The 27966-nt window shown below is 53.6% G+C and overlaps 1 protein-coding gene across 4 annotated transcripts; it reads right to left on the bottom strand.

The window, feature by feature from the left end:
- Positions 1 to 149: 149 nt before the first annotated feature.
- CAPN1 (calpain 1) lies at positions 150 to 27633 on the bottom strand. Of its 4 annotated transcripts, none has more exons than XM_087855019.1 (22): positions 27613 to 27633; positions 25752 to 26019; positions 25524 to 25593; positions 25126 to 25244; positions 23530 to 23663; positions 23274 to 23442; positions 22093 to 22176; positions 21660 to 21745; positions 21273 to 21347; positions 20978 to 21138; positions 6847 to 7025; positions 6099 to 6110; positions 5169 to 5380; positions 5033 to 5072; positions 4434 to 4499; positions 4288 to 4345; positions 3439 to 3503; positions 2599 to 2667; positions 2371 to 2449; positions 1682 to 1798; positions 1286 to 1344; positions 150 to 911 (listed from the first exon to the last, which is right to left on the bottom strand). In XM_087855019.1, the coding sequence occupies exons 2-22, from the start codon at positions 26016 to 26018 to the stop codon at positions 885 to 887; spliced, it is 2148 nt and encodes a 715-aa protein (XP_087711145.1). In that variant the 5' UTR covers position 26019; positions 27613 to 27633; the 3' UTR covers positions 150 to 884. The 4 variants fall into 4 exon arrangements, with proteins under 4 accessions (XP_087711145.1, XP_045631458.1, XP_045631457.1 ...); XM_045775502.2 differs by lacking the exon at positions 27613 to 27633 and adding an exon at positions 27208 to 27337; XM_045775501.2 differs by lacking the exon at positions 27613 to 27633 and adding an exon at positions 26844 to 27018.
- Positions 27634 to 27966: the final 333 nt, after the last annotated feature.

The raw sequence follows: 27966 nt of genomic DNA, 5'->3' as shown, positions 1-27966 counted from the left end.
CAGGACTCCAGCAGGGGTGAAAGCCCCCAGGGCATCAGGGAAGGAGATGGAGGGCAGGGTTGGGGGGGGGCGGGCTGTCCCTGCAGGCCAAGGCTCGCTGATGCCTTCTGGGCAGTGGCTTTGGGCAGAAATATACTCCAGAGACAGTATGGGACCTTTTCCTTTATTGTTTGGGGTTTCTCGGCATGGAAACGTGAGACCCCACCCCACCCCACCCCCAGGTACCTCTGGCACCCGTTACTGGTACGCCAGTCCCTGAAGAGTCCCCTTTAAAATCACTAATATAAAAAAGGAGGGAGCACGGGAGGGAGCACCTGACGACCCCTCAGTCCAGGTGACTCCTGGTTGGCAGGTGGGGCAGGGCTGGGAGGGGGCAGGCCACGGAGGCGAGGGGCTCTGGCGTCTGCACAGGAGGGAACGGGCATTCCCCTGCACATCTGGATCGTAGACTGTGCAGAGCTAGTGGTTCTGTTTTACAGTCTGCAGGTGAGGCCGGGCAGGGAGGCTAGGTGGGTGGCCTCTGGAGCGAGGGGAGAGGACACATCGGGACCGCCGGGAGGCCTGGGGCCATCGGCAACCCCTGGAGCCCCATCCTGAGGCAGGAATAAGCGAAAGCTGCCTTCCTCGTTTGGCGACGCGAGGGGCGGGGGCGTCCCCCCCCCCCCCCCCCGAGCCCATCATGGCTGGCGAAGGCAGGGAAGGCCACACGGCTCTGCGCAGGGCAGAGGAACCGCGGCAGCAGGGAGGAGAGGGGATAGGAGGACAAGGCCGCCTCCTGCTCCGAGGAAGGCACTTGCAGCTCGTGTGGCCTGCGGTGGCGTGGCGGGAAGGCGTGGCTTGGCAGAGGAGGGAGAGGAGCACAGCAAGGGGGCCGAGCCCCTGCCTCATGCAAACATGGTCAGCTGTAACCACTGCAGAGGAGAGAGGGACAGGTCAGCCGGCGATGGGAGAAACGCGGAGTCCAGCCTCCCAGCCCAGAAGCCACTGTCGCTTCACCCACTGAGGGCAGGTGGCAGGGGACCCTCTGGGGGAAGGAGGGCACTTTCTTACCTCCTCTAACCCTTGGGAGACCAGGGTGCTGACTCCCATGGAGACTTCCGGAAGCCTGGCCCTCCCTTCCTGCTCCCTTCCCAGGACCCAGATGACCCCACCCCATCCTTCCAGGACTCAGGAGGCCCTCAGAACTTGGGGCTGGTTCTGAGGCCACAGGCTCCTGCCCCAGACAGGTGAGAAAGCTCCACCACCCCTAACACCCTCCCCTGCCACAGCCAAGCAGAGTTCCCACCTTAAACAAGTCAAAGGTCACGACGCCATCCAGATCTGTGTCCAGAGTTTTGAAAAACCCTACATTCAAAAGAAGATGCTTTGGTACTGAGAACCCAGTGGGACCTTTATCCGGGGCCGGGACCCACCCTGCCCCCTGCCCCTCCACCCACATCCCCAGAGCACCCAAGCCCTCACCTGCCCCTGCCGGGAAACAGCCCTTCCTGCCATCTGAGCCCCCCCTGCTGCCAGGCCCCCGCTCCCCCAGCCTCCTGGCACTCAGCCTTCAGGGTCCCAAGGGCAGAGACCTTCGCCTCTCTGGCATACGCCACGGCCCGCGTGTCCTGTCTCTCCCTGTCGTTTCCCCCCGCAGTGACGGGAGACAGAACCAGAGGCCGGAGCCGGACGGGGCACTCACGGAACATGGTCTCCAGGCGCACCAGGCAACACACAAAGTTGTCGAAGTCCACGGCCAGGTCCGGCTCCGAGTAGCGGGTGATGATGAGCTCATAGAGCTTCTTGTTGAGCCTGAAGCCTGGGCCCGGAGAGTGGGTAAGGGCCAGGGAGGTGTGGCCTGGCCCGAGGGGACAGGGAGGGGGACTGGGGGGGTGAGGCCTGCAGCTGAGGCCTGAAGACCTCCTGAGTAGGGCCTGGCGCCGGGAGAGGCTGTGCACGCAAGTGCCAGTCCCAGAGGGAGCGAGGGCCCGACGGCCCCACGGAATCGGCTGGCCGGGGAGGGCCCGGGGCCCAGTTTTATTTGTGTGAAACGCCCTGGCCTCATCCTGACATGCACCTCTCTCACTGGAGGCTCTGGAGCCCAGCCCCACTCCTCCCTGGCTGCGTGGCCACAGGCCAGTCGCTTTCCCTCTCTGAGCCCTACTTTCCTCTGTGTCCAGCAGAGATCGTGAGAGACCCTCTCTCCGGGTTAGGCTGCAAGGAGGGCCAACGGCAGCTCCGTCACCATGGGAAGAAGGCACAAGATGGCTGTTACTGCCACACCCCATCACCATCAGCACCCCAGGACAAGGCCCGGCGGGATGGGCTGCTGAGCTGGGTCCCCGGAGGGAATCGGCCTGGGGCCATCCGCCTCTGGCCCTCAGGCCTCACCTGCAGACTCGATGGCCATCCGCATCTCGTAGGCACTCATGCTGCCCGACTTGTCCAAGTCGAACTTCCGGAAGATGGACTGGAGCGGGGAGCAGAGGGTGAGGGCCAGGCCGAGGGAGGCCCCCAGGCCTTCCGATCCACCCCAGGGTGGGGGCTGGCTGAGGGTGCAGGGCCTAGCCCGCGGGGCCCCGCGGCGGGAGGCCCCGGCAGGGCCCAGGGACCACCTACCAGGTAATTCCGGATGCGATTCCACAGGATGTTGAACTCCACCAGGCCCAGCTTCCCGTTGCCGTCCCGCTGGGGGGCTACTGTTAAGAGGCTTAAACCACGGGCGCCTGCGGGGCTCAGTCTGTTAAGCATCTGCCTTCGGCCCAGATCGAGCCCCGCATCGGGCTCCCTGCTCTGCGGGGAGTCTCCCTCTGCCCCTCCATCCCGCTCGTGCACGCGCGCTCTCGCTCTCTCCCTCTTCCCTCAAATAAAGAAATAAAGTCTTTCTTTTTAAAAAAGAAGCTTAGGGGGCGCCTGGGTAGCGCAGTCGTTAAGCATCTGCCTTCGGCTCAGGGCGTGATCCCGGCGTTCCGGGATCGAGTCCCACATCGGGCTCCTCGGCTGGGAGCCTGCTTCTTCCTCTCCCACTCCCCCTGCTTGTGTTCCCTCTCTCGCTGGCTGTCTGTCACATAAATAAATAAAAAATCTTTAAAAAAAAAAAAAAAAAGAAGCTTAAACCAGGCACAGGGTGAGGAGCAACCAGGAAGAAGGGGAGACCAACCTCAAGATGAGGGGAGCGGGAGGGGGAGGCGCCCGCACAGCCAGGTGGGTTGGGCTTGGACGGGTGCAAAAAGCACCAGCCTTAAGGTCTCTCAAGGCGCTAGGCCCTGCTCTACCTCTCTCAACACAGAGTCCGGGCCTCAGTTTCCCCCTCCCAATCAACGGGAAGTTGCCCAGGAAAAGAACTGGCCGTCCACACTCGACAGAGCTTCGTGCCTTTCTCTGCACTGTTCCTGGGAGAGGTCACGGGGCGTCCGTCCCCCAAACCAAAGCAGCCTCAGGAGACAAAGCAAAGGATACGTCCATGAGGTTCACCATGCTGCGGCACGACTCCAGGCTGAAGCCCTTGGTACGCAGATCCTTGTCTGCAAGAAAATCCGTCCCCACACCTCAACCAACGAGCTTCCAGGGCGGGGCCCCGGGGGGACGGGGACGGGGCAGCACCGGTCCATGGGGACGGGGCAGCACCGGTCCATGGCGCCGGTGCGTAAAGTCTAGCAAAGTGGGTGTGTCAGATCATTTTTATCGTTAGCACAGTTTAAAGTATTTGAGCAAGCAAGCCAGTGTCCCAGCAGCTGTGTCCCTGCCACGGAAGAGCCGCGAATGAAAGGAAGTCAAGGCCAAACAGAAGTGGGACAAACGCAGCAGAAACGTGAGGCCAAGGCGGCCACGGCAGGACTGGGGTTTGCCGCAGGCCCCAAAGGGGGGCAAGAGCAGAGGGCTCTGGACTCAGGGAGCAGCGTGGAAGGAGGTCAGAAGTAGGGGCAAAGGGAAGGTCGGGGGGTGGCTGCCCTTGGCCGTGCACACTGGGGGGTGAAGCCAGCCTCGTTCTGCTCAGAGCCACCCAGACCGGCCCTGGGGTGTATCTTCTGGAGGAAGGGGGCCTGCTCCTTCGTACTATGGTGCTTGTCAGCAGCTCGGCTTCTAAGCACACCGGGTCCCAGCACTTGGGCATAGAGAACAGGGTCAGGCAAGATGGTGGAAGGAGTCTGGGAGGAAAGGGGGGGTGAGCAAGGCTCAGAAAGGCAGTGGGGGCTTCCCCGCCCATGAAGACCAAGGGCTGCGGTTTGGCTCAACGTGGGAGCAGAAGCCTGGATTCTGGAGCTCGGAGGACATGAGGACACGGGGGAGGGCTGCCGGGACGCTCACGTTTGCTGATGATCCTGTTCAGGATGGTCTGCAGCTCCTTAACGCTGATCTCCATGTCCTGGGGGGGGAGGGAAGATGGCACCTGCCCTGGGGAAAGGCCGTCCCCTGGTGCCCCCTCGCCCCTCGCTTCAGCACACCCAGCCTACCTCCCCGGCCAGCTGCCTGAAGAGGGCCTTGAAGTTCTCGTCAATCTCCTCTTCTGAGAGCACTTGCTGGACAGAGAGAAGGGGGACAGCAGGTCAGGGGTGCTCCAGCCCCGCCCCCGCATGGCAGTAGCTGGGACGAGGCTGGGACCACTCGTCGCCACGTGCCCGCCTCATCGAGTCTCTGAGCCTCACTCTTCTCACCTGTAAAGTGGGAATCTAGACCCTACTGTCCTCCCGCCCAGGGCTCTGTGGCCTGAGGAGCTCTGTGATGGGGGTGGGGCCTTGGGCAAGTTCCTTAACCTCCCTGAACTTGAGTTTCTCACCAAAGGGAGAGATGGTGACGGCACCCTGACAGGGTTGTTACGAAGCTAACGGGGTGACCAAGTAAAGAGCTCAGCACAGACCCAGCAGAGACAAGGGCTCAGGGACCTCACACCACTATTATCTCAAAGTCCTTTGCAAACTGTCAAGTGCTGGGCAGATGAGGGATTAGGATTCCTCTTATGGCTCCTCCCAGGAGCCAGGACACCCAGCTCCCCATGATACACCCAGGGCGAGGCAGAGCAGGAAAGCACAGGGTGGGGGGGCAGGGCACGCACCTCATCGGGGAGATTGGCCTGGATCTGGTCGTCCAGCTCCCTGCAGAGGTGGGGAGAGAGAGGGCCGGTCAGGAGGGCGTGCTGGGGGACCCGCGGCAGGTGGGGAGCGGGCCCTGGCGAGGGGCCTTCTACTCACTGGGTCCCGGCGCTCTTCTCGGAGAAGAAACGCAGCACGAAGTCCCCCTCCTTGTTGGGCTCGAAAGTGGAGGGCACCACCACGTACTCCCCGGGCGGCAAGCGGAAGCGCGTGCTGACCTCACGCAGGTTGATGAACTGCTCCGAGCGTGCCCGCGACGAGTTAGCCAGGAAGAAGTCCCGCTTCAGGTGCACGGCCGGCTGGCCCACCAGCTGGTGGGCGACAAGGAGGGAGCGGGGGCTGCAGCTGGCCGCTCCGCACCCCCCTCGGGAGCTGCCCAGCGACCCAGACCTCGGGCTCCGAGCCCTCGCCCGGGCGCTGGAGAGCTGCCCACGGCTGTCACCCGCAGGCCACGCCACCCTGACAAATCATGCCATCTCAGTTTCCTCATGGGTCAGGTGAAGGCGACAACCCTGCCCACCGCACGGGGCGGAGGCGAGGAGACACTATGGAGGTGGATGGATGGAGGTGCTAGGACGCCACTGAAATCACGCCGCCATCACCCAGCTCAGGGTACTTTCCATGGGGCCCCGCGTTTAAAGCTCACGACAGCCCTGTGAGGAGGCGCTCTTGTGCCCATTTAACAGACACTGCCACGGAGGCTTAGAGCTCAGGCGGCCTGCTCCAGGGCGCGGAATATGCAGCCAGCACTTACTCGGTGGAAACAGCAAGACAGGAAGAGCCTCAGGTTGGGGCGGGGCTCGGAGGGCCAGGGTTCAAATCCAGCTCCCTCACTACCTGCCCCAGTCCCGCGGACAGCGGGGTCTGCCCCCTGCCCCGGGTGGGGGAGGAGAGCCATTAGTGGGCAGTACAACGAGGTGACTTCTTAATTCTACGTGCTGGCTTGCTGCCATCTCGCTCCCCTCTGAGCACCGTCAGGCCCTCTGTGTTCAGGTATGTAAATCCAGGTGATTCGGGCATCACACCTACCTCCGGAGGGACCTGCCGGAGAGATGGAGGAGTTAGAGATGTGTGCTTGGCCCAGGGGTGGGGGGTGCAGCGTGCGCTGGGCAGAGGCCCTGTGTTCTTAAGAACGATGGGATGAAGAGACCAGGAGGCAGGGCCCTGGGCCACTGGTGATCCAGACCTGTCTTCACACCGGACAGGGACCTCAGGACCTCAGGACCTCAGGAAAGGGGGCCCAGGGAGGGTCCTCTCCATCCTCAGAACACCCTAGGCCTTGGCCCTGAATCAGAGCACCCAGGACAGCCCCCAGAGTGGCCAACTGCAATGTCCCCAAGTCCAGGGACATCAGAGGTCTACCAGTCTGTGGCCTGGAGCTCTGGGCCTGGGCCAAGACTGTGGCCATTCTTTGTACCCATCAGAAGGTCTAGAAGTTTCTGTCTTAAACACAGAGGATGAAGCAGGGCCCTCCTAGGCCAGCCTCTGCTTACATACATCTAAGACAGGGAGCTCACTACTCCTCCAGGACAGCGCACCTGCCTACCTCTTTCTGAAGCTGAGCCCAAGTCTGTCGCCTAGAAGCTACCTGCCAGTTGTCAACTAAGCCAGATCCCTCTGCACAACAGCGGCCTCAGCAGGTGCCTCCAGGGAACAGTGTCCAGGGCCACATGCCTGAGGGCTATGGAGGCAGTGTCCTCCGGCGCCCCCTACTGGGGGCTCGCCTACAGTGCACCGGGAGGCCGGCTCTCCCCGCCCTGAGCGATCCCCGGCTCACCTCGTAGACGGCGAAGCCAATGGTCTCCATGTCGCGGCCAAAGCGGCGCTCCCGGCGACGGTGCTTCTGCATGAGGGCTAGAACGAAGCTGCAGCCTGACTCGCGACCCCCGTAGTCATCGTCCGCATCATCGGTCTCCTCCAGCCGGATCTTGAACTGGGGATTGACCCAGAAGGTGGCTGCAGGAGATGGATTATGGGCAGGAATCAGAGGAGGAACAGGGCAGAGTAGTCCCTCCCCCCTCTCCAGGTTTTCCCTCCCCCGTGTCTGTTCATTCATTCATCCCACAAACATTGCTAAGTGTCCATGCAGTGGGGACACACACGGTCCCTACACTCACGAGCTCACCTTCCAGGAGGAGAGGCGAAGCATAAGCAAGTCAGTGTAATTAACAGAACAGTTACGAAGAATAAGCAAGCTGGAGCTGGTCAGGTAGGGCGTCTTTGAGGAAGCGACATTTGAGAGAGATCGGAAGGAGAAGCCCTGCGAAGACCCCGGGCAGCAGGAGAGAGAACCAAGAGCCCCACACATGAGGGGAGAGCCAGGGTCTAATGCAGCATCTGGCTCCAGCGAGCACGAGCACCGGGGATCCAGAAAAGTGGCAAAGGGGCGGGAGCAGGGTGGGTGACCAGGAGCGTGGTTTGAATCACAGAGCAAAAGGACCTCCCCAGCCCCGACAGGCTTGCACCAGGAGGGGCACGAATGGATTCGGATTTGCTAAGGCAGCTAGAACTGCTGAGTGGACAATGACTTAGGAAAGAAAAAGAGAAAGCAGGGTCTGATAGGAGGCCTCAGAGCTGCCAAGGTGACAAAGACATTCCTGGTAGTCTGGTGATTCAGCTGCGCCCACAACCCCTAAAACAACGAGGTGCTGGATACGAAACATGAAACCGCTTTCTGGAGACACAAATAAGCCAGAGCACTCCCTTCCCCCCACACAAGGGGACATTAACCCAAATGACAGATACTGTCAAGTATTAGCCAGGATGTGGAGACATCAGAACCTCATATACTGTTGGTGGGAATGTAAAATGGTGCAGCCACTTTGGAAAAAGTCTGGCAGTTCCCCAAATGGTTAAACACAGAATTACCATACGGCCCTGCAATTCCACTCGTGGGTATATACCCAGGATAAGCAAAAACATACGTCCACACAGAAACTTGTATGTAAATATTCTTAGTAGCATTATTTACAATACCCAAATGGTAGAAATAACCCAACTGTCCATCGAACGAGGGATGGATTAAAAAAAAAAAAAAAGTGGTGTAACCAAACAATGGAGTATTATTCAGCAACAAAAAGGAACGGAGTACTGATACATACTCTAACGTGGGTAAGCACACACACAGGTAAACCCACGGAGACAGCAGGTTGGTGGTTACGTGGGAATGAGGAGGAGGAGGGGCTCAGGAGTGACGGCTATAAGGTGTATGGTTTCTTTTGGGGGTAATAAAAATGTTCGAAACTTGATGTGGTGAGAGACGCACAATGTATGAAAAGCCACCCTGAATTCCGTACTTTAAGTAGGTGAATTGTACTGTTTGTGAATTACATCTCAATAAGGCCTTTTTTGAAAAATGGACACTAGGAGGGGGACCTGGGTGGCTCAGAAGGTTCGGTGTCTGACTTCAGCTCGGGTCACGGTCTTGGGGTCCTGGGATCGGGACCAGGTCGGGCTCCCCACTCAGCAGGGAGTCTGCTTGTCCTTCTCCCTCTGCCCCTCTCCCTGCTCATGCTTTCTCTCAAATAAAATCTTAAAAAAAAAAAAAAAAAAAAAAAAGACACTAGGAGCCATGCCAAAGGACTTCTGTTGACTCCCAGAGACCCTGAGCTCTGCGTAAGGGGACAGGAGATAAAGTCTAATAGGAGATCCTTATGATAAAGCTGGGACCCCGATGAGGAATGCCAAAGGCGTTAAGTGTGAAAGGAAAATAAACCCCACTGGGAAGAAGGGAAACAAATCTTCTGGAGAATTTATAGCCATGAGCCTTCACGTGAGCTTCCAGTTTCAACTCATGCTGCCTGTGATGTCAAGAAAACCTTAAGGAGAGAAACGACTTTTGAAACAGTCCTGGGTTGGCAGCATCCCAGGTGACTGACAGAAACACTGGAGGAAACGAACTTCACGCCAGGACTCAAAGAATTCCCATCGATGAACTTATAGGCCAAATGGCTCAACAAATCTCACAAGGAAAGAAGGTATGATGAGTGAAAACCAGCAGCCACAATCGACAAAAACCAACCCACCAACACTTCAGATACTGAAAAAATCAGACACCGAATATAACAGACTAGGCTTATTCTATTTAAAGAAATAAATGAAAAGCTTGAAAATATGAGGAAGAGTGAAAAGGTTAGAAAAAGAGCCATTAGAACTTCAAGACATACATTTTTTAATGAAATTAAGTACCTGTTAGAAGGATTAACCAATAGATTTGATGCAGCAAGAAAGACCATTAGTGAACTGAGACTGGATCTGAAGAACGATCCAAAATGCAACCCAGGGAAATTAGATGGAAAACTGAAGTGATGTTAAGAGACACAGAGGACTGAGTGAGGAGTTCCAGCTTCCTTTAGATTGGAATCCTAAAAGGGGAAAATGAAGAGTGTAAGGAGCTGCGATCCAAACGATCATGACTGAAAATTTTCTAGAGTCGTTGCGAATCCATAAATTTCAGACCGAGAAAGCCCAATGAATTCAAAGCAGAATGAAAAGAAATCCACACCCCAATACAGCATGGTGAAATGACAGAGCATCAAAGATAAACAATATTAAAACAGAAAAGACAAAGCATCGCAGGAGTGAGACAGAGTCCTGACTCACAGAGCAACAAGAGAAGCAGAATAAAGAGCTGAAAGTAACACAATCCAGAATTGTGTATCCAGAGAATTGTCAAGAATGAGTACCCTATAAAGGCATTTTACAGAGATACTGAGAAAGTTTATAGAAGGAGAGGAAGGAGGAGGAGGAGGTGAAGGAGAAGAAGAAATATCAAAGTGTATATTTCAGGGAGGTGGAAAATGATCTCAGATCAAAGTTGTGAAAATGGTGAGCAAAAATACTGTTATGTGGACAATCCAATGACTATAGGCGATATCAATGATGATGATGATGATACTTAACTCACAGCAGCAAGAAAAGTGCTTAGAATTAAAAACACAGCATATTAAACAAAGGGAGGGGGTCATCCAAGTTAAGCAGTCTAAGGTCTTTACATTGTTTAGGAGAAGGGTAAAGATACAGATCAACTAATTTTCGAATGTATTAATTAAAGCACTTATATCTTCTAAACTCATAGATCGAAAAGCTAGTAGAGTTTAAGAACTCAATCCAAAATAAGGCATAACAGGAGGGACAAACAGAAAATGTGCAGTTACGTCTGCTGAAATAAAAACAAAGTTATTAGTAATCACTGTGAATGTAAGTGGATTAAACTTTCTAATCAAAGAGCAAAATTTTTCAAATGGCTTATTAAAAAGCCAGCTACAGGCTGTTCACAAGAGATAACAACTAAAACACTGACATATAGAAAGATTAGACACCAAAGAGTATAATGAAACATACCACTACATTACTAACCAAAAGAAACCTGGAATTGCGGGGTGCCTGGGTGGCACAGTCGTTAAGCGTCTGCCTTCGGCTCAGGGCGTGATCCTGGTGTTGTGGGATCGAGCCCCACATCAGGCTCCTCTGCTGGGAGCCTGCTTCTTCCTCTCCCACTCCCCCTGCTTGTGTTCCCTCTCTCGCTGGCTGTCTCTCTCTCTGTCAACTAAATAAAGTAAAATCTTAAAAAAAAAAAAAAAAAAAAAGAGCAAATCTTTAAAGAAAAAAAGAAACCTGGAATTGCTATAGTGACATCGACTGACATATACTCAGAAGTAGGAGAATTATTACCGAAGAAGGTAGCCATTAAATAACAACAAAACAGGTTCGATTCACTAGCAACTTGTAACAATTCTAAGCTTGATATACCTAATATCATAATGCAAAATATGCAAAGAAAAATAATTGATAGATATAAAAGGAGAAACTGCCAACACCATCAAGGGGGTGTGAGATTTTATCCTCCCTCTTCCAGTAATTGACAAATTAAGCAGACAAAATATTAAGTTTGATACGGTGGACAATTACAAAATGTTCCTCTTAACACTCAGAATTGTGTAATGGTCAAGAGAACAAACTGCAGGGGTAAAATCCTGAGTCCTTAACTGTAAAACAGGTATAATAATAGTACCTATCTCATAGAGTCAGTGTGAGTTAAGCAAGTTATTATATTTAAACTATTTAGAGAAATGCTTGGCATATAATACACAATAGGTAAGTGTTGACCAGTCTTTTCGAGAATGGGGGGAAACTGAAGAAAACTCACCACATGCTGGGCCACAGAACCAGCTTACGGTTATCTCAAAGCTATGATTTCATATAGATTGTGTTTTCTGACTACAAGGAAATTAAGTTAGAAATCAACAATAAAACAATAATTACCAGGTTATAACTGGGAGGTTTGGTTACTGACTCAATCTCTTAGTTGTTACAGGTATATTCAGATTTTCTATTTTTCTTAAGTCAATCTTGGTAGCTTGTTTTTTTGTAGGAATTTGTCCATTTCATCTAGGTTAGCTAATTTGTTGGCACACAACTATTCACAGTATTTCCTTATAACCCAACTGTTTCTGTTGGGTTGGTAGTGATGTTCTCTCTTTAATTCCTGATGTTAGTAATTGGAGTCCCCTGTCTTTTTTCTTGTTTAGTTTGGCAAAGATTTGCCAATTTTGCTGAGCTTTTCAAAGGACTGACTGTTGGTCTCACTGATTTTTCTCTATTCTTTCTCTGTTCTCTATTTCATTTCTTTGGACTTTCGTCTTTATTATTTCCTTTCCTCTGCTTACTCTGGGTTTAGTTTGCACTTTTACTAGATTCTTTTTTTTTTTTAATATTTTATTTAATTATTTGACAGACACAGCAAGAGAGGGAACACAAGCGGGGGGGCGGTGGGGGGCAGCTAGAGAGGGAGAAGCAGGCTCCCTACCCAGCAGGGACCCTGACACAGGACTCATTCCCAGGACGCTGGGATCATGACCTGAGCCAAAAGCAGACTCTTAAAAACTGAGCCACCCAGGTGCCCCTACTTTTACTATATTCTTTTGTTTTTGTTTCTTTTAAGATTTTATTTATTGGGGTGCCTGGGTGGTGCAGTCATTGAGCATCTGCCTTCAGCTCAGGGCGTGACCCCAGTGTTCTGGGCTTGAGCCCCACGTCGGGCTCCTCTGCTGGGAGCCTGCTTCTTCCTCTCCCACTCCCCCTGCTTGTGTTCCCTCTCTCGCTGGCTGTCTCTCTCTCTGTCAAATAAATAAATAAAAGGCATCCCTACTTTTACTAGATTCTTAAGCTAGAAGATCAGGTTATTGATTTCAGATCTTTCTTTTCTAATATAGGCATGTAGTGTTTTATTACTATTCTGCATGATTTCTCATTTACATTAGCATTTCTTTTTGGTAAACTCATTCTATGTGGCCAACATTACCTTGATACCAAAGCCAGATAAAGACTTCACAAGAAAATCACAGGACAACATCACTTATAAATGTAAAAATCCTCAACAAAATACTAGCAAATCAAATCCAAGAGTATTTTAAAACGATCAGACACCATGAAATAGGATTTCATGAATGAGGGATAGTTCAACATAAGAAAATCAATCAGTGTAATGTGCCACATTAATAGAACAAAGGGGAAAAAAACCTACATGATCATCTTAATTGATGCAGAAAAGGCATTTCACAAAGTCCAACACACATTCATGATAAAAACATTCAGAAAATTAAGAATAAAAGGGAAGGTCCTCAATATGACAAAGTATGTTTATGGAAAAGCCAGCTAATATCATACTTGGTAGTGAAAGACTGAAGCTTTCACCCTAAGATCAGGAACAAGATGCCTGCTTACACCATTGCTATGTAACCACTGCATGGAAAGTTCTAGCTAGAGCAATCAGTCAAGGGAAAAAAAGGCATTCACACTGGAAAGGAAGAAGAAAACTATTTCTATTTGCAAATAACATGATCCTGTATAAAGAAAAACACAAAAAAGTTACTAGAATAACAAATTCAGCAAAGCTGCAGGTTGCAAGCTCAAGACACAAAAATCAGATGTGTTTCCACACACCAGCAATGAACAACTGAAAAAAGAAATTAGGAAAACAATTCCTTTACAATAGTATCCAAAAGAATAAAATACCTAGGTATAAATTTAACAAAGGAGTTGAAAGACTTTAACACTGAAAACTGCAACACATTGCTGAAAGAAATTAGACATGAAAAGATAAAGATATCCTATGTTCATGGATCAGAAAACTTAATATTATTATTTTTTAAAGATTTTATTTATTCGAGACAGAGTGATAGAGAGAGAAAGCATGAGCAGGAGGAGAGGCAGAGGGAGAGGGAGAAGCAGACTCCCCACTGAGCCAGGAGCCCAACGTGTGGCTCAATCACAGGACCCAGAGATCATGACCAGAGCTGAAGGCAGACACTTAATCATCTGGGCCACCCAGATGTCCCGAAAACTTTTTTTTTTTTTTAGATTTTATTTATTTATTTGACAGAGAGCGAGACAGCCAGCGAGAGAGGGAACACAAGCAGGGGGAGTGGGAGAGGAAGAAGCAGGCTCCCAGCTGAGGAGCCCAATATGGGGCTCGATTCCAGGACTCTGGGGTCACGCCCTGAGCTGAAGGCAGATGCTTAACGACTGAGCCACCCAGGCGCCCCTAGGTGCCCTGAAAACTTAATATGATTACAATGTCAACACTACCAGAAGTGATCTACAGATTCAATGTGATCTTTATCAAAATTCCAACATCCTTTTTCACGGAGGTGGGAAAGCACATCCTCAGACTCGTGTGGAATTATAAGGGGCCCAGAAGTCAAGATGATTATGAAAAAAAACCCCAGTAAGTTCTAAGACTTGCACTTCCTGATTTCAAAACTTACTACAAAGCTACAGTAATTGCTACAGTAATTACAACAGTGTGGTACAGGCATAAGAATAGATATATGGGGGGGCATGTGGGTGGCTCAGTCGGTTAAGCGTCCAACTCTTGATTTCAGCTCAGATCATGATCTCAGTGTTGTGAGATCGAGCCCTGCGTTGGGCTCTGCGTTCAGCATGGAGTCTGCTTGGGACTCTCTCCCCCTCTCCCCCTCCCTCTCCTTCACACTGTCGAAGTAAGTAAATAAATAAATAAACAAACAAATGAACAAATAAACAATGTCTTTTTTTAAAAAAGGATATAAAAACTAAAAGAAAAGAACTGTGTCCAAAAATAAACCCATACATCGACGGCCAATTGATTTTTGACATGGGTGCCAAGACCATTGGGGAAAGAATAATTTTTTCAACACATCATGCTGAAACAACTGATTTCCACATGGAAAAGAATGAAGTTGGGCACCTACCTCACACCACATATGGTGCTATGGTGATCAGTATCTTTTCTGTTACTATTGTGCTTGTGTGGGGGCACCACAAATTGCACCCACGTAAGACAGCGAACTTACATAAATGCTGCAGGTGTTCGGACTGTTCCACCCGCCAGCTGTCCCCCCATCTTTCTCCCTCTTCTGGGGCCTCCCTATTCCTGGAGACACAACAATACTGACATGAGACCAACGAATAACCCTACAATGGCCTCTGAGTGTTCAAATCAAAGTTTCATGTCTCTCACTTGAAATCCAAAGCTAGAAATGATTAAGCTTAATGAGGAAGGCGGGTCAAAAGCCAAGAGGGGCAGAAGGCTCAGGCCTCCTGCATCAAACAGCCAAGCTGTGAACGCAAAGGAAAAGTTCTTGAAGGAGACTGAAAGTGCTATTCCAGGGGCACCTGGCTGGCTCAGTCAGATAAGCATCTGCCTTCAGCTCAGGTCATGATCTTGGGGTCTTGGGATTGAGCCCTACATCGGGCCCCCACTCAGCAAGGAGTCTGCCCCTTCCCTGCTCATGCACGCATGCCTGCACTCTCAAATAAAATCTTCAAAAAAAATAAAAGCGCTCTTCCAGTGAACACACACGGTAAGAAAGTCAAATAGCCTTATCGCTGATAAGAAGTTTTAGTGGTCTGGACAGGAGATCAAACCAGCCCCAACATTCCCTAAGCAAAGACCTAATCCAGACCAAGGCCCTAATTCTCTCCAATTCCATGAAGGCTGAGTGAGGTGAGGAAGCTGCAGAAGAAAAGTGTGAAGGTAGCAGAGGTTGGTTCATGACATTTAAGGCAAGACCAGCTCCGTAACAGGAAGCGCCAGGGCAAGCAGCAAGTGCTGGTGTAGGAGCTGCAGCAAGCTTCCAGAAGTTCGAGCTGAGATCATTCACACAGGCGGCTACACTCAACAACAGATTTCCAATGTAGACAAAGCAGCCTTCTATCGGAAGATGCCATCTAGGACTTTCATAGCTAGAGAGGAGAAGTCAATGCCTGGTCTCAAGGCTGCAAAGGAGAGGCTGACTCCCTCGTTAGGTGCTAACACAGCTGGTAACAGTTGAAGCCAGTGCTCGTTTACTATTCCAAAACTCCCAGGGCTCTTTAGAATTATGCCAAATCCACTCTGCCTGCGCTCTCCACATTTTTTCATTTTTTCACATCATCTCTACACCCAACCTGGGGCTCAAACTCACGGCCCCGAGATTAAGAGTTGCACACTCCTCCAACCTAACCAGACAGGCGCCCCTGCCTGTGCTCTTTAAATAACAAAGCCTGTGTGACAGCATGCTCATTTACAACATGGTCTACTGAACATTTTGTTCAGACCTACTGCTCAGAAGATCCCTTGCAAAATACGACTGCCTTTGACAATGCACCTGGTCACCCGGAACTCTGATGGAAACAGACATACAATGACGTTAATGTTGTCTTCATGCCTGCTAACATAGCACCCATTCTGCAGCCCCTGGATCAAGGAGTAACTTCAACTTTCAAGTCTTCCTACTTACGAAATACATTTCGTAAGGAAGATAGTGATTCCTCTGATGGATCATGGCAAAGTTAAGTGAAAACCTTCTAGAGGGGAATCTGGGTGACTCAGTCAGTTAAGCCTCTGCCTTCGGCTCAGGTCATGACCCCAAGGTCCTGGGATCGAGCCCTGTGTCAGGCTCCCTGTTCAGCAGGGAGTCTGCCTCTCCCTCTCCCTCTGCCCCCCTCCCCACTCATGCTGTCTCTCAAATAAATAAATAAAAACTTTTAATAAAAAAGAAAAAAAGAAAAAGAAAAGAAAACCTTCTAGAAAGGATTCACCACTCTAGATGCCATTCAGGACACTTGACTTTTAGGGGAAGAGGTCAAAATATCAACATTAACAGGAGTTTGGAAGAAATTGACCACAGCCCTCATGGATGATTTTGGGGGCTCAAGACTTCAGTGGGGGAAATTGCCACAGATGTGGTAGAAACAGTAAGAGAACTAGAATCCAAAGTGGAGCCTACAGACGAGACTGCGTTGCTTCAACCTCATGATAAAACTCTCATGGATGAGGAGCTGCTTAGAAAGTGGTTTCTTGAGATGGAATCTACTCCTGGTGAAGATGCTGTGGAGACTGCTGGAATGACAACAGAGGATTTAAAATACTACGGAAGCTTCGCTGATAAAACAGCAGCGGGGTTTGGGAGGACTGACTCCAAGTTTCATGCAAATCCTACAGAGGGTGAAACATTATCAAACAGCATCGCGGGGGCGCCTAGGTGGCTTAGTCATTAAGCATCTGCTTTTGGCTCAGGTCATGATCCCAGAGTCCTGGGATCAAGCCCCGCATCGGGCTCCCTGCTCAGCGGGAAGTCTGCTTCTCCCTCTCCCACTCCCCCTCCTTGTGTTCCCTCTCTCGCTGGCTGTCAAATAAATAAATAAAATCTTCAAAAAACAAAAACAAAAACAAACCCAGCATCACGTGCTGCAGAGAAAGAGGTTCGTGAAGAGGAGAGGCACACTGCATTGTCATCTCGTTTTTAGAAACCACCCCAGCCACCCCAGCCTTCAGCAACCTCCACCCTGATCCATCAGCAGGCATCAACATCAAGGTGAGACCCTTCACCGGTAAAAAGATTACAACTTGCCGAAAGCTGAGACGGCTGTTAGTATTTTTAGCAATGAAGTATTTTTAAATTAAGGTATGTACATTTTTGTAGACAAAATACTATAGCGCGCTTACTAAAATACAACACAGCCAACATAACTTCATATGCACCGGGAGACCACAACATTCATCTGACTTGCCTTATTGCAGTATCTGCCTTACTGTGGTGGTCTGGGAATGGGCCCACAGTATCTATCCCCGAGGTATGCCTCTACAAAAATTAACTCAAAACGGACCAATGGCCTAAAAAAAAAGAGCTACCGCTGTCACCCTCTCAGAAGAAAACACAAGGATAAACCATCATGGTCTTGGATTTGACAATGGATTCTTAGATATGACACCAAAAGCATGAGCAACAATAGAAAAAATGAAAAATTGGGCATCATCACAATGAAAAACTTCCGTGCTTCAAAGGACACTATCGAGAAAATGAACACAACCCACAGAATGGGAGAAATTATATGCAAATCCTCAATCTCATAAAATCATATCCAGAATGTATAAAGAACACCTATGACCCAACAATAAAAGGACAACCCAATCTAGAAATGGGCAAACTCGGGGCGCCTGGGTGACTCAGTCGGTTAAGCGTCTGCCTTTGGTTCAGGTCATGATCCCAGAGTCCTGGGATCAAGCCCCACATGGGGAAAATCTCTGCTCAGCAGGGAGCCTGCTTCTCCCTCTCCCTCTGCCTGCCGCTCCCCCTGCTTATGCTCCCTCTCTCTCTCTCCCTGTCAAATAAATAAATAAAATATTAAATTAAATTAAAATGGTCAAACTATTTGAATAGAAACTCTGAAAAACATATATATATAAATGGCCAATGAATACATGAAAAGACACTCTTATCATTCGCCATTAGGGAAATGCAAATTGTCAACGAGATGCCATTTTATACCCACCAGGACGGCGATCATAAAAAACAGGGGCAACAACAAGTGTTGACAAGCATGTGGAGAAACTGGAACTCAGACACCACTGGCGGGAACGTACCATGGTGCTGTCACTCAGAGTTAAACATGGAGCTACTAAGAGACCCAAGAGAACATCCCCTCACACAAATACAGGTATATGAGTGTTCACAGCAGTATTAACTCGTAAAAGCCAAAAACTAGAAACAATTGAAAAGTCCATCAACTGATGAATGAATAAGCAAAATGTGTATTATCCACACTGTGGAGTATTATTCAGCCGTAAAAATGGAATCAAGCACTGACACAGGTTACAACATGGACAGACTTTGAAAACGTTCCAACAAAGGGAAAGCAGTCACGCACCAAAGGCCACGTATTATATGATCCCATCTACGGTAATGCGCAGAAGAGGACCACCTACAGAGACAAAATGCAGACTAGCGGTTGCCAGGGGCTTAGGGGGACAGAGGGAGAGAGGGATATGAGGTTTCTTTGGGGAGCAGTGAACAGGCTCTGGCGTGAGACAGTGGGGGTCACTGCCCAACATTACGGGTATGCTAAACACCACTAACAGTACACATTAAGTGAGTTTTACAGTGTGTGAATTTTATCACAAGGTTTTGAAACATTACGTATCAAACTTGTGTCACTCAAAGCTGCACTTGGAGGGAAATGTATCACCTTAGGTGTTTACAAAGAAAGAATAGCCCAGGGGCGCCTGGGTGGCTCAGTCAGTTAGGCGTCTTCCTTTGTTCGGCTCAGGTCATAATCCCAGGGTCCTGAGATCAAGGCCAGTGTAGGGCTCCCTGCTCAGCAAGAAGTCTCCTCCTCCCTCTCCTCCCAGCTTGTGCTCTCTCTAGCTATCTCTGTCACTATCTCTGCCTCTCTCAAATAAATAAAATCTTCTAAAAACATTAACTATAGTTTAAAAGGTTTGGGGGGGGAGGGGGGTGGCTCTGTGCCGGTTAAGTGTCTGACTCTTGAGATCAGCTCAGGTCACGACCTCAGGCTCATGAGATCGAGCCCTACCTCCAGACCCACTCCACACCCAGGTGGAGCCTGCTTAAGGTTCTCTCTCTTTCCCTGCGCCTGTCCCTGCCTCCCACTCTACCCTCTCACCCCACACTCGCTCACTCTCTTCTCAAAAAAAAAAGTTTGCTGGATACAAAATAAATTTAAAAGGTCAACTGCCATGTTACTGTATCAGCAACTATTATTTGGAAGATATAAGAGATATCGTTTATAACAGCAACAAAATGATACAGCATCTAGTAATTCATCTCAGAGATGTGTAAGTCCTTTAGATGAAAATTTATAAAATTTTACTGAAAGACACAAAGAAGACCAAAATAGATATACCACATTCTTAGATAATAACACTCAAAACCGTAAAGACATCAGTTCTCCCCAAATCAATCTATAGTTTCAGCGCAATCCCAAATTAAAGTCTCAAAATGATTCCTTGTAAGACTTAGTAGCTGATTCTAAAATTCATACAGGAAAACAAAGGGCAAGAACAGCTAAGAGACTCTTGAAGGCACTCGCCCTGCCCACAAAGCAGGACTTCTTATAAATCTCTAGCAAGGAGATCAACGTGCTATCAGCAGAGGGAAAGCCCGAGGGATGGAATGGTAAGCCCAGGAGACCCACACATACATGGGTCTACAGGACAGAACTGTCACTCAAGGCAGCGAGGAAAGGACGGATTTCTCCACAAACGATACAGGGAACAGTTGTTATCTATGTTGAGGAAAAACTGAAACTGGATCCCCGGAGGGGGAAGAATGCTTCAAAACAGGACGGTGAGCCATGCTGGGAACACGGAGGACGCAGAACGTGAGGACAAGCATGGGGGTTCTGGCAAAGCCAGAGATGTGGGTGGCCCTTAAAAGAGCAGTAACGGTCACAGGTTAAGGATGGAAGCTGGACCGCGGGGGTTAAAAAACTGAACTAGAAGCGGGAAAGGAAGCAGGGAGTGTGGCAAGCTGAAACCTTTTGCTTTGAAGGGGAGCAGAGCGATGAGCAGGGAAGTGGGGTCCCGAGAGAGTCGCTCTACAACAGGGGGTTCCCCATAATGGAGAACAGGAGCCAGAGGTGACGGATGACGGAGCCAAAGGCTTTCGGACACATGGGAGAAAGGGGGCCGGGGGGGGGAGGAGGGGGCCCCACAGGCGCCGACAGTTCTGTCATTGTCACCGTGGAGAAAGCAGAAATGACAGGCACGGGCCAAGACAGGCGGGGCGGATACAAGAGGCGCCCTGCTGAAGACAGCTACCTCTCAAGGGTCTGCAAAGCCGGGTCCGCAGATGGGAGTAACCACGGAGGCAGGTTTGAGGGAGTGGGTACGGTCCTAATCGGCAGTGGAATTGCTGGGGACCACGCAATGTGGTCCTCTGGGGGGTGCGGCTGTGAAAATACCAGGGAAATGCTGCCCCCGTTGCGTGATTTTCCCTCTAGCCCCACTCAGTGGTTCTGGAGCTGATGGAGAGGGTTCAGTTAGGATTCTGCGGGTGCCAGGGGGCGGGGGAGGAGCAGCAGAGACAGACAGGAGCCAGAGTGTCTGCGGGGCCACAATTACAATAATGACTCTAACTGGGGAGAAGAGAAGACACAATGAAACATGAAGGACAGAGCAACAGTGGGCTTAACGGACCAGATGGTTAGACAAGGCTGAGGGCTGCAGGATGAGGAAGCCCAAAGGGTCAAGGCAGAGGTCAGGCTGCAACGTCTGGCCGGGTGCCGGTGGGCCTTCAGGGGGGCGGCTGAACTAAGGTGGAAGAAAAGGTCACTGTAGGTGAGGATAGGGATGAATCGAGAGCCCAGGCTGTGGCCCAAGTCACCCGCATGGATTCAGAAGCCCAGAGAAAGGTGACAGAGGCCCAGGCAAGAAGACAGCAGACCAGGAGAGAAGGTTCCAGAACAAGGAGTAAAGGATATTCAACCTTCTACTCCTCAAAGCAAATTACAGAGGTCAGTACAACCATGAGAATAACCGAGGATCAGGGCGGAAATGCACGGGGGGCGAGGCCCGCGAGCCAGGAGACAGCCGGGCCCAGACGTCACCCCTGGGTGCCCTGCGGGCCGCAAGGTCAGGTCACCTGGGTAGTTCCGGCAGCCGCCCGCGGTGCTCCCCCGCCGCCAGGTCCCCTCATAGAGCATGGTGTTCCATTTGCGGATCGACCGGCTCTTGAGCGCGTCGGGCGTCAGGTTGCAGATCTCCAGGCGGGTGAACTCACGCATGAAGTCTCGGAAGGACATCCTGGGGTCCCGGAACAGAGGTGAGCCACGGTCCCCAGCCAGGGCACAGAGGGAGGAGGCATGTGTGGGGTTCGTGGGGATCGGGAGCTGGGGCGTAAGCCCCGAGAGGGGCCAGACGGGGGAGGGGCCGCTCACCAGAACTCTCCATCCTCCATCTTGACCCGGAGCTGCTCCCGCTCGTAAGGGTCCACACTGTTCCACTCCGAGGAGCTGGGGGGAGAAGGGTGCTGCCAGGCGCTGGCGGGAACTCACCGGCCACCCTCAGTCCCTGGGGCCTGTCCTCCCTTAGCCCAGGTCAGAAGGCCCCCATATGCTCAAGCCCGAGGTCCCAGTTCCAGGGGTTGTCGTGTGAGGGCCAGCTCCAAGGATGCTTGGCCTGAGCTGTGTCGGGACAGTCCCCCAGAGACCCAGTAACGTGGAGAAGGGCCCCCCTGCTCAGTCCTGAGCATGGCCCCAGCAGAGATGGCAGCGGCACTGACCAGCCTCCTGCAGCCTCCCCGGCCAGCATCCCCGGCCCCTCACCCGTCACTCCAGGCTCCCGTCCACTCCACCTCGCCCCAGGGATTCCGCATCCGGATCAGGCTCACCATCTGGCCCTGGTAGTTCACCTGTCCCCAGAGCTCCCGTGAGCGCCTGCTTCTGGCATGCACATCATACACCCCTTCCTGCCCCCCTCCCTCAGGAGCCCTGCTCAGTTCCCGGCACGCACCCGGGGAAGGACAGTCCTTCCTCCAGAGTTCGCCATGGAGGGAGGCAGCCATGCACACAGACCACAGATGATCAGGGCAGAGTAAGATCAACACCTTAGGATTAGTGGCCGCAAGACACATTAGTGACTGGCACAGGAGATCAAAGGGTCAGCCCCTCCCACGGCCCTGCTCACAGGCCAGACGGGCAAAGGCAGGCAAGGAGGCAGGAAGCACCCTCCAGGGAAGGCCCCCATGGGGGCTGGTACCTGCTTGGCCCCTGTCACAGAGTAGGCGTGGCCCTTCACCAGCTTCTTGAAGGTGATGGCCTCCATGTCCAGAACGCTGGAGATCTGCAGAGACACATGTGCTGCGGTCAGAGGCCAGGTTCCAGGGACCATGGGCATCCCCATCCCCAGTCAGGAGGTGAGCCCCCAGCATCACAGGTTCCAGACATTACCCATGCACAGACAACAGCTACTGGGAGTGGCAGGTAGGGACCCTGACTCCGCCTAACGCCCCCACATACACTGCCCATAGAACAGGGGGGTCACTCCACCAACAGCACTACTGGTAAGGGGGCCTGGGCAGCCCACTGACACTGCTTTGGCCAGAGCTGGCCAGAGCCCATGCAAACACACACGTGCACACACACAGAGTGGTACAGAGGTCCCCCAGAGCGCCGAGGCCCTCGCGGGGAGGGATGCAGTGAGGCGGAGAAGGGGGTGAGAACAGGCTAGAGTCAGCCAGGACTGGGGAAGAAGGTGGAGGGTGGGGGTGGGGTTAGAGCTGAAGATGCAGTGATGCAGCGGGAGGAGCCTGAGATCAAGGGTAAGTGGTGAGGGGCGCCTCGGTGGCATAGCGGTTAAGCGTCTGCCTTCAGCTCAGGGTGTGATCCCGGCGTTATGGGATCAAGCCCCACATCAGGCTCCTCTGCTATGAGCCTGCTTCTTCCTCTCCCACTCCTCCTCTCACACTCCCCCTGCTTGTGTTCCCTCTCTCGCTGGTCTCTATCTCTGTCAAATAAATAAATCAAATCTTTAAAAAAAAAAAGGTAAGTGGTGAGAACAGAAGAGCAGCAAATGGGGGGGTGAAGGAGGCTGGGCCGGCGGGAGCTGAGGCTTGGAAAGAGCTAACGTTGGAGGCTGAAGAGCTGGACAGGGGATGGGCACAGCATTTGCTGACAGGACCAGGCAACAGAAGAGCGGGAAAACAAGCTGACGTCTGAGGTCTGGGGGACAGGAATGACACCAGCCATGAAGAAGGCACATGGGACTGAAATGATGAACAAGGCTGGGTGAGAGAATCCAGAGATGGGGTGAGGGAAAGGATGGGGTCTGGAGCCAAGCCTGCAGCCAGGATGACGCCGGGCTGGGCTGGAAGAGGAAGCGTCTGAAAGAGGAGAAAGGTCACAGGTGGGGGCGGAAGGGTCAGGGCTGGGTGCACTCACGTCAATGGAGCAGCCCAGGAGGGACCCCCGCTCCAGGGCCTTGAGGATGATTTGGTAGAGGTCGCTGGGTGCCTTGCGTAGCTCATACCACTCGGTGACCCCGCCTGTGAAGTCCTCGAAGCCCTCTGAAGTACTGCCCCCAGAGAGGGCCTCATAGCTGCCATTCACCCTGCGGGCAGCCCCAGGTCAGCACTCCGGCAGCAAGCAGGACCCCAGACCGCACGGTGGCCTACAGCGGCCCGTGGCCCCTACTCACTTGGCATAGGCCTTCTCGAGCAGGGCACTCCAGAACTCGTTGCCTTGGGCGGAGTGCACAAACACCAGCTTCCCGTCCTTGATGGGCAGCAGGTCATCCACGACCACATCCACCCATTCCCCAAACTGCCACAGCTGGAGGGGACAAGAGCACAGCGAGCACCCGCTGTGGGATGTTCCGGCCGGGGCACAAGCCTCAGCTCTGCCATTTGCTAGGTGCCTGATCATGTACCCTAAATCCAGGAGCCTGACTGAGGTCTCCTCTTGGAGCCTCAGTTTCCCTAGCCATAAAAGGGAACAGCGGGGCCTTCCTCAAGGGAAAACCAACCATGATCACAAAGGTAAAGCTTTTAGGGCAGCATTACTGATATTGTTGAACAGACCAAGGTGCTTCCTCAGGCAGGGAGAGGTTGGAAAGCCCTGGGGGTTTGGTTCTCGAGGAACCAGACCCCTACCTCTCCCCTCTGCATTCTAGCTTATTCTAGGTCAGAATGTATATCTGGAGGGGGTGTGTAGGGGGATACATATGTAAATAAAGTGTGGATCAAAAATGTGGCCTCTAGACCACAAGATGGGCGTGGTTCCCGCATGGAGGGGGGATTTGCTTCAGAGATGGCGGGAGAGGCTGGTTTCCCAGGGCCAGAGGCGGCAGGAGCTGGGGCCACAAGCGACCAACCCTAACGCGGTGGGAAGGAGCACAGAACAATGGGACAAGGGGAGGAGGTGAGCCCAAGTAGTGAGGGTGGGGGTGGGGCGTGTGGAACGGGCCAATCAGGAGGCCAGGGAGGAGCGGATTAGAGGAGCGAGGGAAGGGGGCGGGGGAAGGGGCAGTGAGGCCACGCCCCTGCAAACCGGCGCGGGCAGGTGCCGCACTTGGCACCACCGGTTTGCTCGGGCGAGGGCAGGATGGAATAGGGAAGGTGACGGCAGGAGAGAGTACCCATGAGTCCCCGGGGCAGGGCTGGGGCCACTAGGGCCGGAGGGTCTCATCCAGGGTTGCTGGGGGTGTGTCTCTCCCAACATCAGCTCACTGAGAATTCCTTAGTGTGACTTGAGAAATGGGCCCTGAATGCAAAAAGGGAAGAGCAGGTTTAAACAGATTTAATCCTGTCTTTCTTTTCTGCAGGGCTGTGTTAGAGGCTGGAGGCTGTCAAAGTGCAGGAGGAGTTGGGGGTGATTGTGGGGGGAGATCTGTGCCCTGGGTGGGGATGGCCACCTGTGCTGGTCTGGTTTCCCCCGCAGAACACTATTTATTTTTCAGATGGGAAACTGAGACCCTGTGGAGGAAAAGGGTTTGTCCCACAGGAAATAATAGAGATCTTTCTATTCCTCCAAGCACTTGGTCCCTGATCCGCACAACCACACAGGAAAACTGCCAGTTGAAATACCTGCCCTGCCCAGCCGTTTCACACATGATAGATCTGAGATGGCATCAAGAGGTCAAATTCTTTCTTGAGGGAGGACGGATGCCTGCAGGGTGTGGACTTAAGCCACCCTAATTTCAGACTGTTGTGGGTCACTGGTCCTCACCTCCCCCAGTGCCTGCTACCCCTCATTCCCCCACACCCTGGTCCTAGGTGGATTCGGGGCTCCTCACCTGGAAATGGAAGATGCCGGCATAGCCATTCTGGAAGCTTTGGCCGTGTGGTACCACTCGATGCAGAAGCGTGTCATTGAGGGTGAGGGAGGCAATGGCAGCCAGGAGCCAACAATCCCCTGGGATGGGAGGGACCCACATTAGGACTGCTCTGCAAATCTGCTCTCAGGGATGCACGAATGCCCACGCCGGAGAGAACCTGGGATTCCCTGGGTGCCATGTCCCTCCACTAGGAGAAAAGACCTAGGAATCCAGGCAAACCAGCCCAGCAGTGATAGCCAGAGCCTGCCTGAGCTTGCAGGAGGGAGGGAGGGGTCAGGGCAGAGCCGGAAGGAACAGGCATGGGGAACTACTCTGGAAGAAACAGCCAGAAACCCCCCCCCCGCCCCCGGGCCTACCCAGTGCTCCCTGGCAGATGTCTGTGCGGGTGGCTCCATCCACAATGAACTGGGGGTTTGAGAGCAGCTCCTGAAAGAGACCCAGAGTCCTGTCTCTGGGCCAGCCCTCCTAGAAACTGGAACCCAGCCACCCCAGGCCCCACTCCCCACCAGGGACCTGGAGCCCTGTTCCCACTCCTCACCCAGGATAGGGCTAAACTGAGTCCCACCTACGGGGGTCTCTCTCACCGTGGGACGTTTCCACTTGATGCCATAGGTTTTGGAGGAGTTGGGGCCCAGGTCCTTGTAGCCTAGGCTCTGGGGCACCGGGGGGAAAGCCTCATCACGGAAGAGGGCCCCACTCTGCAGGCAATGAGCCCGCAGCTGCTCATAGTCCTGGCCCATGTACTTGATGGCATTTTCATGGCGGCCAAGGCCCAGCTCCTTGGCCCGCTGCTTCTGCACTTGTGCGGACACCCCCGTGCAGTACACGGGGGTGATGATCTCCTCAGCCATCCTGCAGGACAGACCAGCCTGCTTAGAACCCAGGCCTTCCCAGGGCTCGAACTGGGGCTCCTGCCTGCCGCTGACCACCCTTGCTTTCCAAACCTGGGGTTTCCCCACCTCACTACTCGCCTTACAGAACTCAGGACTCTCTGCCACCTCCCTATGCCCCCAGAAACCAGGAGGGGGCAGGTCCATCCCTAGGTGTGCTGGCCACCTCCCCACCCCTACACAAGGCTCCCACTTCTCCCTTCCCAGACTCCCATTGTCCTGGGCCTGCAGTCCTGTGCTCAGCCGGCCAGGCAGGTGGGGCAGGGCAGAGCCTGGAGATAACAACACAGTAACCCCTGAACAGACAAGCTCCTAGGCACCGGCCCCTTTCCCTGGCTCGGAGGCTGAGAACTCCAGGCAGCCAGGGCCCCCCTCCTCAGACTCCTGAGACGGGCTGGGTGATCCGGGGCTGCCGGGCCTCCGTCCCTTCCCCTCCGGCCTTGCCCCAGCCCAGCCCCTGGAGACAGTGGTGAGCGCAGGCTGGGCCGGCTGCCTGGGCTGCGCGGCTTCCCGAGCCCCCGCCCCTGTCCCAGGCACTCAGAAGGCCCGGGTCAGGGGCAGCCCCTCAGCCCGAGGGCAGTGGCCAGGGGTCGGGCCAGCGGCCCGGCCACCCAGCTCCTTACCTGGGGGAGCAGTGTTTGGGGGATCGCAGCAGTCCCTGCGGCTGCCTTCCCGGGTGGCGGCTCAGGGCAGGGCCCAACCAGGAAGAGCGCTCCTCTCCGCCCTCCTCCCGCGGCCCCTCCGCCCTCCTCTCCCCCTCCCTCCTCCTCCTCCTCGGGCTCCTACCCCGCTTCCTCTCTGCTCTCCCTTATCTCGGCTGCACCTTCTCCGACTATCTCCCTCCGGGTGTCTCCCCGCCCCTCCCTCCGCCGCGAACTCCGCGAAGGGACAAATTAGTGAAAGGCAGAGCTGTGCCCCGGGAGGGGCCGCTGCGGCCCAGACGGAAGGGCACCGCGGGGGAGGGGGAGGGGGAGCGGGAGCGCGGGGGAGGGCCGGGCTGGGGGTATTTTTAACCGGGGCAGCTGCTCCAGTCGCAGGGCCGGGCCGCCCCACCCCACGCGGCACCCCCGTAGGGCATTCCCGGCCGCCCGGCCCGCCTCGTCTCCCCCCGCCCCGCCCCCGCGCGCCCCCAGCGCGGGACCGAGATTACCTCAGGCTGCGGCAGCCGCTCAGAGGAGGGGCCGGGGTGGCGGCGGGCGCACCCCTGCCGGCCGCTGGGCACACGGCAGCCCGGGCCCCGCCGCACCCGGGTTCCGCGCCGCCGCCCGCCCCCGCGGCTCGGGCTCGGGCTCTGGGCGCCTCCACCCCGCCTTAGCGGCTCCGCGCGTCCTCCCGCCGCCAGGCCCCGGCTCGCTGCGTGACCTTGGGCGAGTCCCTGTCCTCCCTCCGCGACCCCGCCCCAGCCTCGGTTTCCCGGGTGTGTGCGCCGAGAATGGGACGGAGGCGAGCAGCTGCGGGAACCCATGTTTCCCTTGCGCTCTGGGATTTCTTGAACCCGGAACCTGCGAGCGGTGGGGCTCCCTGCCCGCGCCCCCCGAGCCCTCGGCCCACCCACCTGGGAGCGCCCTTGTGCCGCCTGACCCAGGAGAGGGCGGCAGAGGCTGCAGGCAGGTCGGCGGGCCCACTCTAGACGACAGATCCTGCCTGCGGCCTCCCAAGCTGCGCTGGGAGAAGTCGCGGAGCCCAGAAGCCCAACAGTGGAGGACTGCGGCGTTCCCCCAGCTCAGGGCTTTTCACTGACGTCGGGGGCCCGGGCCCAGCAGCTGCTGCAGCTTTCCTAGGATGCATACACGAGCATCTTGTTGGGGAAACAGTGCATAGCTTTCCTAGATTTTAGGAGCCACGACCCCAAGAAGGGTGAGAGTCACTGATTTAACCTGACCTCATTCACAGTCTTACTTTACAGATG

The sequence above is a fragment of the Ursus americanus genome, chromosome 24 (genome assembly GCF_024610735.1).
Source record: "Ursus americanus isolate L20-20 chromosome 24, mUrsAme1.1.p, whole genome shotgun sequence".
Taxonomy (NCBI): Eukaryota; Metazoa; Chordata; class Mammalia; order Carnivora; family Ursidae; genus Ursus; species Ursus americanus.
The sequence above is the reverse complement of the archived record's forward strand: the minus strand, read 5'-3'. Positions and strand labels throughout refer to the sequence as shown.

Coding starts and splice junctions, on each gene's coding strand:
- CAPN1 (XM_087855019.1), bottom strand. CDS start 26,018: ATGGCTGAGGAGATCATCACCCCCGTGTACTGCACGGGGGTGTCCGCA. Junction 7,026..20,977: donor CGGCTGCCGGAACTACCCAG/GTGACCTGACCT, acceptor CATCTCCTGCAG/CCACCTTCTGGGTCAATCCC. Junction 912..1,285: donor TGACCTTTGACTTGTTTAAG/GTGGGAACTCTG, acceptor TCTCCTCTGCAG/TGGTTACAGCTGACCATGTT.